The sequence below is a fragment of the Gossypium arboreum genome, chromosome 1, assembly GCF_025698485.1.
Source record: "Gossypium arboreum isolate Shixiya-1 chromosome 1, ASM2569848v2, whole genome shotgun sequence".
Classification (NCBI taxonomy): domain Eukaryota; kingdom Viridiplantae; phylum Streptophyta; class Magnoliopsida; order Malvales; family Malvaceae; genus Gossypium; species Gossypium arboreum.
In genome coordinates this window covers 2,589,450-2,601,825 of record NC_069070.1, presented here as the reverse complement: position 1 = coordinate 2,601,825, position 12,376 = coordinate 2,589,450, and the positions used below count along the sequence as shown (strand labels likewise).

General features: G+C 27.9%; 1 protein-coding gene across 1 annotated transcript; it reads right to left on the bottom strand.

Annotated features, from left to right (window-relative positions):
* Positions 1-209: 209 nt before the first annotated feature.
* Positions 210-2,142, bottom strand: LOC108480972 (labd-13Z-ene-9,15,16-triol synthase, chloroplastic-like). The gene is made up of 2 exons (XM_017784129.2): positions 1,079-2,142; positions 210-999 (listed from the first exon to the last, which is right to left on the bottom strand). The coding sequence occupies exons 1-2, from the start codon at positions 2,024-2,026 to the stop codon at positions 364-366; spliced, it is 1,584 nt and encodes a 527-aa protein (XP_017639618.1). The 5' UTR covers positions 2,027-2,142; the 3' UTR covers positions 210-363.
* Between the last annotated feature and the right edge of the window lie 10,234 nt (positions 2,143-12,376).

The following is a 12,376-nucleotide window of genomic DNA, read 5'->3' as shown; positions in this document are numbered from 1 at the left end:
ATTACAGGTTATTTTCGTTATAAGTTTTGAACCCGAGTCATTTTCATAAATAATAAAATTTTTGAGTCATTTTTGAAAAAAAAGAGTCTTGGTTAAATCTTTTAATTTCCTTCAAATCAGTATATTATGAGTACATAACATAGGTTTGTACCCTCAAGTTATGATCAAAATACTAAAGTTGCAGTATGTGAAAGTCTAAACCGTAAAGCTTGCCAAAAATAAACTTTAAACTTTTTTTTCTGAAATTATTTCCTAAATTAATAATAGATAAAACATAAGTATAAATAATATAATTATTATCATAACTAGCATAAGGTGAAAAATATAACTAATAAATAGGGAAATTAGGCAATTATCAATAGTTTACGATTTTCTTTTGTAAAGCTCAAGATCAGTTAATCTTGGTGTGGGAATCAGATGTAAAGGGTTCTTTTTACCCATAATGATTCCAAATTTACCAGAAAGGTCAACCTTTTCGCCTTGGCGCAATTTCCACTCAAAAGAATGCAGCAATGATGCCAATATGAAAGATAACATCTTCTCCCCCAAGTTAATGCCTGGACACTTTCTCCTTCCGGACCCGAACGGTAAATACCGAAAATCATTTCCACGGAAATCTAATTTTCCAGGATCATTTAAAAACCTCTCAGGTTGAAATTTCATAGGATTGTCCCAAATATTAGGGTCCCTGTGAATGGACCACGTATTTAGGAACACCCTACTACCCTTTGGTATGGTATAGCCACCCATAGTGAGCGATCGGGCTGAACATCGGGGAACAAGGAGCGGCAATACTGGATGTAATCGGAAGGTTTCCTTTATCACTGCATTTAGGTATCTTAAATTAGGCAAGTGAAACTCTTCAACAGTGTTGTTTACCCCAATGACATCATTTAATTCTTTCTTCACTTTCTCCATTATTTCTGGATGTTGCATCAGCTCTGACATTGCCCACTCTGTTGAACCCGAAGTAGTATCTGTTCCAGCTACCACAATGTTCTAATTTAAAATACATTAGCACCCAAAACAAATAAAAGGAAGAAAAAAAAAAAAGATAGTTAAAAACATAGAAACTTACTACTAGGATACCCTTGATTTGATTCATTGTAAGTGATGAAGGGCTATCTTGGTTCTTATGTAAATCCAAGAGCATCTGTAACACATCAGATTTTTGTTCACCCGTTTCCTTCTTCATTCTTTCTTCAATCACTGAATCCAAAAATTCATTGAACGATTGACGGATTTTCTTCATTCCCCTCTCAATGCCTTGTATGTCAAACCAAGCAATCGATGGAAAAATATCGGAAATGTTTGGTTTTCCCAATAACACCATTATCTCTGCAAAAATCTTTTTGAACTGACTCTCCACGATAGTCCTTTGCTCTCCTTGGATTTCGCCTCCCCACACCATGTTGCCGATCAAACTGACTAACGTACGAAATGCCAATTCACCGACATCAATCGGCTTACCAACGTTTTCATACACATCCCCCACCATTTTCATCACTTTTTCTCGCCGTAGATCATAACAGATATTAAGATTAGCGTTGCTAAGCATATCGGATGCGAGAATTTTGCGCTTGTTTTTCCAGCTGGGATTGCTGTAAGAGTCGAATGCAATATCATTGGAGCCGTAGGTAATAATCTGTGCAGCAATGGGAGGTTCTCGCTCTGAAAAGGCTATATCATGGTCACGAACCACTTCTTTTACAAGCGATGGAGAGCTAATTACTACGATTAGCTTGTTTCCAAGCCAAAGTTTGTAGATAGGACCGTAAACTCCGGCCAACTCCGTAAAGACCAGATGGAGATTATCGAATCCAAGAAATGGAATATACCCCACTACTGGCAACCCACGGGGACCAGGCGGTAATGGAGCCATCGGTTTCCTTGCCTTTAGAAATAGGTACCAGAGTGAAAGCCCCAACATGGCAACCAGAAATGGGAAAGCTGCTGGTAAGAATCCATCTTTCTGGTTGCCACCATTCAACAGCCATGAAAGCAAGCTGTAAGCTGTTTGGAACATCTTTTTCGCTTTTGTGAGGAAAACCAGGAAATTTTTACACTGAGATTTACCCGGTAAGTGCAGTGCCTACTAAGAAGTGACCATAATTTATAGTACTAAAATAGCATTCAGCACACCAGGATTGAATTATCGGCGTCCATGATTTATTTTGTTTCTTTTTTCAATTCATTTTTAATTTAATTTAATTTAATTTATTTTATTTTATGCAAGAATTTATAAAGTGAATTTAAAATATTTATATAACATATTTCGGTGAATTATTAATCTAACTAATTTGATTTAGTTGATTAATTGAAATATGCTGACCCAAAATTTTCTAATCGATCCCTATATCTTTGCTGCTGTTGATGATGATGTTCCTCTTGCATCATTTGTTCCTCAAGTGGCAAGAAAGCGGACAAAGAGACCTAATCTCTATTTCGTCTCTTTCCTTAATAAGAAGATCTATTACAGCAAAATTGAAGAAGCTTTCTTCTTATTTTATCTCTATCTTATCTCTTTCCTTGATAAGAAGACATGTATTAATGTATTTGCTTACAGATTTTGTATGATTATTCAATAAATGAACTTATTTGAATGTATAATTAAATCATTCTAAATTCTCATTGAAAATGTACTAATGAAAAAGTGTTAGTATATTATTACGAGATATTATCTTTTAATAATTTGATTTCTATGTAACTATTATTGTATAGATGTATATGTATATTCTTGAGTTCTATCAATAAAATTTAAGAGATTACCCATTCTTGTCATGGTATCTAAATAAGGTTTTTGAATTTTTTCTTTCTTTCATCATTCTAAATGGCTGGCAATGAGTGTTCTCCTCCTCCACCACCATCAGAGCAGATGACACTTCCTGGCTTTATTATTGAGCAATATATATATATAGCCTTAATGTCTATCAATAAAATTTAATAAATTACCTTATTCTTGTTAGAAAGAGTTCATTTTAAAATTTTATGAGACTGAAGTTACAACAAGCATGAATAAGCTTAAGCTTAAATCATATTTTATGTTGTTAAGACTATAATGAATTATTTAGTAGACATGGCCTCATAAACATAAAATTGGATCTAAACTATGTAACCAATTAATTTTATTCATCAATTTTATTTCTCTATTACTTTTTTAATTTTTAAGTGTTTTCTTAAGTTGCAACTAACATGCAGCTTAACCCGTCATTCAACACTTTTATAGTTATAATTATTAATATAATGTTCTTCTCATCAACTAGTGGCCAAACTAGGGGGTTATCAGGGCCCGACCCCAGCCCCTAAAATGATTTTTTATATAGTACTTTTAAACTTTTTAAAATTTTAAATTAATAAAAGTAAAATTACACTTTTCCTCTTAAAATATTTAAAAATTAATTTAATTTTTAAAAATTACAAAGATATAGCCTATTAAAATAGTGAAATTATATTTTTTTATTGTAAAATTACAATTTAATTTCAACTCTCCCTAAAAAATTTCTAATTTAGCCTGTAATCAACCTTATGTTTTAGTGATATTAAATATATATATATATATATATATAGATCTAATACATTTGTTTCATGTTTTTTATAACAAATAATTAATAAAAATAAAAAATAATTACAACTGTGTTAATAAGACTTTTTTTTATCAAAATAGATAGGTTTCAAGTTTCTTTAGGATAAAATTTATTAATCAATATAAATTAATCAGAATTATATTATTTTATTAATAATATTTTCATTATTAGTGTTACTATTACTAACTTAACGTTGATATATAAATATAAAATAGAAATTGCTGTTAAATTCTACCCGATAGAAAATAATGACAAACCAAATTTGAAGAAAAAGTAAATTTCACCTTGAATAACATTGGAGTTCAAACAAGGTGGCTGGAAAGTATTACCAAATAGCTTTTAGCTTTTGCAAAAATAAGCAACGAAATTGTAACGCGATGAATATAATATATTATTAATAAGTGTTATCGATTGAATCTTAAATTAATTGATATTAATATTTTTTTAAGTATTATACTAAATATGAATGTAAATATAAGAATTAAAATACATTTTACTACTCCTTAAAAATTTATTAGTGTAGAGTCGTAGTGCAAAATACTAACTTATTTTGTGTCCTTTCAACCCTCAATACTGACATCACTACAGAAGAAAACAAACCAAAAATATTTATAAAGTTAAGAAGATGACTGGAAGTGTTGGGCAGGTTGGTGCCGGCAATGGAAAGCCATTGTTTTGGTGCTGCCATTCCTATATCCTTTGGAGCCAACGTAAGAGATTGAAGAAGCCCACATAGAATAATGGATTATTATTGGACTTTTATGATGAAAAATATGGACATCACATATATAATAAGTGGAATTACATGTTATTATTTTACTATCATGATAGGTTAGCCCAAATTAAAAGTGATCTAATTTAGTTAAAATTTTATTGAGTTTTAATTTTTAAATAAAGTATGGGTCAAATATGTGTAGATACTCTAGTAATTGAATTCTAATCAAATTCTGATTAATGATGGGCTAATTAGAATTTAATTAGAACTAATATGCCAAGGTTATAAATATTAAGGTTATGGTTCTCAAATTATACACAAGATATTTTTTCTAATATCTCATCATTAAGAAAAAGAGAGCAAATATTCTCTAAATTTCTTATGTGCTAATTTGGAAGATCAAAACCCCGAGATCCAGAAAATTTCAGGAATCCATGGATTTAGGTACGCTTCCGCATACAGTTCTGTTATTTATTTATTCTTGATAATTTGACGTGATAGATCCTGGTTTACAGTTCTAATTTTATATTAGATATTATTTAAAATTCTAACAAGTGGCATCCAAGGTTTGTCATGTTGAATCATTGAGAATGAATTGATTCTTTATTAATTTTGGATTGATTCATTTTTTAGATCTTATAGATTTGATATTTCTATGTTGAATCTTTGAAATTCTTGTAAATATTTTTTAGGTTTTGGTTAATAATGATTCAATCTTTTTAGGGTTATTTTTATTTGATTTCCGTTCAACAATGAATCTTGGATTAAATATGGTTTTGATCTTTTAAGATTTTCTTGTTTAGAATGTTTTAATTACAATTGCATAATTTAACATTCTTGATAATCTTGATTTATTATATGTAAATCTTGTTTTATAATTTTCAGATTAATTCGCAAATCTAATAATTTATTTTACATTAATTTTTATGGCATTATGTAAATTATTTTGCTTGTTTTAGCATGTATGCGCATATAAAACAACGCAAAATACAAGCTGCCTGAGGTTAAAATCTAGTTTACTATTTGTATATTATGCTTTTGCTCATGATTATGCTTAATAATGAATAAATGAAAGTTGTTAAGATGTTTTTTTTTTCACACTATTTGTTTTAAATTTTCTATTCGTGGTCGAATGTATATGAAATTATCATCTTTTGTCTTAAATCATGATGAATTATATTCACCATTGAATTCAATTCATATATACAAATGATTACTTTTGGTTCCTGCTATAATTATTTTATATAAGTTTTAGTCCTTATAGAACCCGACTAAAATTAAAATGTTTGGGATTTTTTTTTAATATTGTGGCTATGAATTTTCATAAGTGGTGGTGCATATGAAGGCTTTTATACAATTTGGGATTCTTTTATATTTGGTGGTTATGGTTTTTTTAAAGTATTTGTTCGTATAAAGAAGTTTTATGATAATATCTTTAGTCATTAATATAAATTTGAGTTTACATGAAATATGTAAGGCAAACTAATATTATTTTTTATTATATAATTGTGTGTATATATATTATATGCATATAAATGATTTTGAGGATTAATGCATGATTATAGCTGGCATGAATAGGTGTTTATAACCATTATTCAAGAAGATATCTTTTATAGTTTAATTGGTGAAATTAAGTTTTGATGGATATTGTTGAAATTGTTATTATTATTATTATTATTATTATTGCTATGGTTATATATTCAATTTTACGGGTGCTTTGGTGCAAACTCATGTCAACTATATACATATTTAAATAATTTGGTTTTAAGTTTGGTTCTATAATCTTAGGTTTTGACATCTTATGGTTCCAAATATTTGGTTAGATTATGATGATATGGTTTATTGTATGAATTGTGGGATATGCCAACTATTATGATTTTGTTTTTGAGATTTATTGGCTTGAAAATATTTTTCAAGTGTGAATATCTGTTTAATCATAATACAACTTTGGATTTACATGGTAAATTCAGGGTAAATTTTTCTATTTGATTATGAATACATGTATATGCGTGAATTGCTTTGGTGTTTTTATCCATGCCAAAACTATGAATACATGTACTTGTTAATTATTTGGCTTTGAACCACTACATTATTTCTGTTTGGTTTTGATATATATGATTTTGGAACAAAAAAAAAGTCAAAAAATTAAGGTTTTCGGTTTGTTATTGCATTGTAGCGACGTAAAAATTTAGCTTGGTCGCTAATTGTGGCGATTTAGTGAAAACTTGAAAACTGAAGTTTGATTTTAAAATACAGAGCGAGTTTAGGTCTACATAAAAACCCAAAGTAAAGTTGGGTTCGGGAGTAGGTTACGTGCGAGGAAGGTATTAGCACCCTCGCGACGCCCAAAATTGGTATCTTTATTAAACACGTGTTGTTTTGATTTTCAAAAATACGAATTCAATTTGACATTTAAACGTGATCCGTTTGAGAAATGAGAATCTTTAGTTTTCGGTTTTTTTGAAGGGTGTCCCGTTTTTAACATGAGCCGACGAATTTCACCCAACATAGCGATGAAATCGATGGCTTAATGTTAAATCGGTACATTGCCTTATTTTTGAAATTAATTAAAACATGAGAAAAAATATTTCTAAAGTGAGAATTTAAAAATAGATAAACGACACAAACAATGATATCATTAATGAAAAATATTAACATGGAATATTAGAAATTAGAATAACAATAATGATGATGTTTACAAAAAGAAAATAAGAACAAATCATGTACTAATAAAAAAATGATATATTTGGTAGTAATAATATAAGATAATATGTACATAAAAGATACTCATATATATGCATATAATAATAATAATAATAATAATAATAATAATAATAATAATAATAATAATAATAATAATATCTACAATAAAAGAAAATATTAGGAAGCGCACAAAATATATATATATATATATATATATAAAGTATTTACAACAATGATATAAAATAATGATATGTACAAAAATATATATATGCATATATAAGTTAATAATGATAATGATAATAATAAAAGAATATATAAATATATATATATATATAAAACTTAATAATATTAAAAATAAAATAATAGGTAATAATAGTAAAAAGGGTAAATATATAGTAAATACAATATTAAAATAATACTATAAATATACACGACATACATATAATGAAAACATACAATAATACTAATATTGATAATGATAGCAATAATAATACTAATATAATAAATGTACTAGTGATAATAATATAATAATGGTAGTATGAATAATATATACAAAAATAATAATAAATAATAATGATATATGAATATATACATATATGTATTAAAATATATACATGATATACATAAAATATAATATTAAAAAGGTATACATACGTAATATAAAAAATACATATATAATATAATGTTAAAATATTTACATAATATATACATACATAATATCAATGTTGAAAACATCTATTAATAATGGCACATAAGTATGTATCTATATATATACATAAAAGATATATAATAATATTAAAAATACGTACATAGTATATATATATATATATAATATAATTATTAAGAAAATACATACAATATATAGTATTAAGAATATACACAATACGTAGGGTATTAAAAAATAGTATTAAAAACATAATATACACATATTAGAAATGTTAATAATAATGGTACAAAACAATTATTAATAATATTGCATAAACACATGCATATATATTATATAATAGAACATTATACTAACAATAATAATAACAATAAAAGGATGTATGTACACGAAAAATACATAATAATATTAAAATAAAATAAGTGATAATAGTGAAAATCATGGGCATAATAATAAATATAATAATATATGAAAATAATACTATATGTAAAAATATGTATTGGTATTAACAACAAATATAATATAGATAAAAATAGATATAATAATAATATCGTAATATGGTATAAAAAATATATATGTATGTAATAGTATTCAAGAATACATACGTAAAATAATATAAAAATATGTACATAGAATAGCATAAGAAATATATGTAACTAATAATATTAAAATATATACATAATATGTAAAATACAATATATTAAAAAGATTTAGATATCGTAATATATAAAAATGTATACATAACATAGAATTAAAATATGATATTTAAAATAATACTAAATATAATATAATAGGAATAATAATAATAGCAATAATAAATGTAATAATATATAAAAGGTAATACTATATATAAAAAGTATATATATGCATATGTAATAAAACGTACACTAACATTAATAATAATGATGAAAATATCAATAATAATAAACATAATAATAATAAATAATATTAAAATAATTAATTTAATACTAAAGAAATGAATATAAATAAAAAAAAGACTAAAATTGGAAGAAAGGCAGAATTTTGGGGTAAATTTTAAAATAAATAAAGGGAAAAGGACACATCTGGATGCGCGTAAAACGGCCAAGGATCAAAGGCGCAAATATTCCTTCCCATCAAAACACCACACATCAGTGGGGACTAATTTGAAAAGCGCGACAATTTCATGGGGTAAATTTTAAAATAAGAAAAACTTGATTGCAAAAGCTTGAAAAAGCGGAAGGACCGCACGCGCAAATTTCCCCTTTTCCAAAAACACGCGGATCCTGAGGTGGGTCAAGTCGGGTCGGATCGGGTCGCATCAAAACGACGTCGTTTTGATGTTTAAAGGCCAACCCCAAAACGACATCGTTTTGGGGGCTATAAAAGGTCCAAAATTTGCAAAAAAAATCATTTGGGGAGGAGAGAAAAAAAAAAAAGAGAGAGAAGGAAGAGAGAAGGGAGGGGGTCACCGGTCCGATCGCCGGACCACCGTCGCCGGCGCCGGTGCACGGTGGCCGGAAAAAGTAATTTTTTTATTTTTTATTGTATTATATTTTTATATATTTATATGTTTTTGATATATATATGTGAAAAAATAAAACCAAAACAGAATTTAAAATGAAAAAAAAGAATAATCACCTTAGGCTTTTCACACTTTTGATTCTTTGATATTTGGTATTCGGTTTGTTTGGAGGCTATTTTTGTATTTAAATGCTGATTGAATTGCTATTCTTATTCTGAAATTGAATGTTTTTCTTATTTTTGTGTTTGAATTGCCGAAGAAGAAACGAACATTTTAGACTTGGCTTTTTATAGCCATACAATTTTTATTTTCTATTAGTTTTGTCTCCTCCTTTTAATTTCTTGCAGTGCAGAGAGTGGGTGGTGGGCGTGACCTTGGGCGGTGGCGCTTGTGTCGAGGCCAGAGGCGGTGGTGGTGGCAGTGGAGTTGGTGCTGATTAGGGTTAGGTATTTTGTTTTTTTTTTTTGTTTTGAGTTTGGGCTGTGGATTGTTGTTGGGTTTTGGGGTTTAATGTAAATGGGTTTTAGAGTGGTGGGCAAATTTTGGGCTTCTACATGCATTTTTAAGACAACCTTTTTTTGAGTTATTTCAGAGTCTTATAATCAATAAAAAAATAGTTTTGACATTTGACTATTAGGGAAATTTAAATTTGAATATTGGTATGTTTATATATATTTTAAAATAACTTAATTGAAGCAAAAAGTCACCAAAGTAATTTTTTTGTATAAGTTATTTTGTTTTAAAATATAAAAGTTTATGTGCATGTAACTTAAGTTATATTAATATTGATTGGGCCAAATGAAGGTTAATAATATTACATGTGCAACTATGGTGATAAACATGTGACGGTTATTCAGTTTTACATGTGAGTAATAAATTGGCCCAAAGGATTTCGACATGTTCTTATTGTCAATGTTTGATTACTCCACCAAGATATCACTTACAAGTTAGTATTTTGTCCAAAAATGAAATATTAATGGTGTGTCCGATATCTTGATATGAGGTTTTCCTTTATTCAAATTATTTTAGTTTAAATTTAAAATTTTATGTGAGATTATTTTGATTTATTCAGCTATTATTATATTTGCCAACATCACTGTATGTTGTTTTGGGATAAATATATATTATTATCTTTTAATTTGATTGAAAGATGAAATTAAGGTAAATATTTTGAAACAAATAAATTCAGATTTTGACTTTTAATTAAGGATGTCTAATATTTTAAATAAATTAGTTGAAACAAAATGTCGCCAAAGTGACCTCTTTTGTGTAGATTAGTTTATTTGAAATATTAAGATGATTATATGTTTTTGTGATTCATGCGTTTATTAATTGACCCAAACGTAAGTTAATATTTGACAGAATTACAACGACATATGTGGTCATAAATGTGTGACAATTATAAGGTATTTTGTGTGAGCAATAAGTTAGTCCAAAGATTAATTCATTGTTTGACATAATTTATTGTCAATGTTTGATTGCTACAACAAGAGTACTGCTTACTGTTAATATTACAGTCCAAAGACTTGATATTAATCTTGTGTTTGGTATCTTGAGATGGGGCTAGCCATTATCCTGAATTTATTGTTTACTTATGAATATTGATGTGAGCTTTTTATTTATTTTTTGTTTTATATTCAGCTAATTCATATTCAATTGCCACAACATCTGCTAATATAAATTCTATACCCATGCTTAATGGGACTAATTTCAATGAATGGAAATGACACTTACTTATAATACTTGGCTGTATGAACATAGACCTTGCACTAATGGAAGAAAAAATTGCACCTCTCACTGCGGAAAACACCCCTTATGTTAAGAGGGATTTTTGAGAGGTGAGATCGGTTCAAATTGCATGAGTCTAATGATCATGAAGCATAACATTTTAGAAGCCTTTAGGGGCATAGAATTTGAAAAGATTACTCAGGCCAAGGTTTCCTTGACGAAATTAAGAAACGTTTTGCTAAAAACGATAAAGTTAAAATGACATTTTAAAATGACATCATTTCTAACTTCTTTGATGTCTATAAAGTATAAGGGTCAAGGAAATACTGAGCGATCTAAGGGCTATGAATTTTATGATCCCAAAATTAGGAATATTTTTGAGACGAGAATTGCAACATTCTTTTAGGATGTTGAGTTTGGAGGGAGAAATAAGGTTAAAGATATTATTTTTAAGGAAGAATTGAATTTTAACTTAGTTCCTACTATCACTTTTGATGATGTTTAGGTTCTCATACCTATCATTGATTAAGAAGTGAATCTAGAACCTCAATAAGATAATGTTAAACAACTCCCTATTCAAGATGAGGTAATTGTTCCAAAAGAACAAACTCAACAACCTCAAGAATGAATGTTATTAAAAATGTCCACTAGGGAAAGGGTTATAATGGCTTTAGTGGAATATTTTGACATTAAGCTACATCAAATGAATATTAAGTTAATGGTTTCTCAATGGTAACATTGATCATACATTTATATGGTGCAATAAAAAAATTTTGTATCTGATGATGCAAAGGTAATGATTTGCAGATTAAAGAACTTCATCTATGGGTTTAAGTAGACTTCTCATCAATAATATTACAAAATTTACCAAATGATTATCTCATTCGATTTAGAGATGAATTTTTTTGATAATCGTATATACCATAAGTTTAGTGGGAATAAGGTTCTATATTTGGTTTTATATGTTATTGACATATTGCTTGTCAATAACAAGTATAGTCTCAATCAATGCCCTAAGAATGATTTTGAGATTACAAAAATGCATAAGATTTTTTACATTTTAGCAATGGAAAATCTAATATACATTCAAGTTTGTATACATTGGAATATTGTGTACACTATTGGGATGTTAGACAGATATTTTAAACAACCCTTGTTTGGACCATTGGATCGCATCCAAGAGGGTTATAAGGTATTTTCAGAGAACAAAAGATTACATGCTCACATATCGAAGGTTTAATCAGTTAGAGATCATCAGGTATACAGACTCCGATTTTGATGGAATATGGATACAAGATTTTGTCACAATTTGCAGTCTTTTATTCCAATAGCAACATGAGCACATCAAAGTAAAAACACATAGACTTTAAGTTCCCGATTGTTAAAGCAAAAGTCCAGGGTGGTTAGGTACTTATAAAGCATAGTAGAACAAACTCCATGATTGCGGATCCGCTTACTAAGGAACTACACCTAAGGTT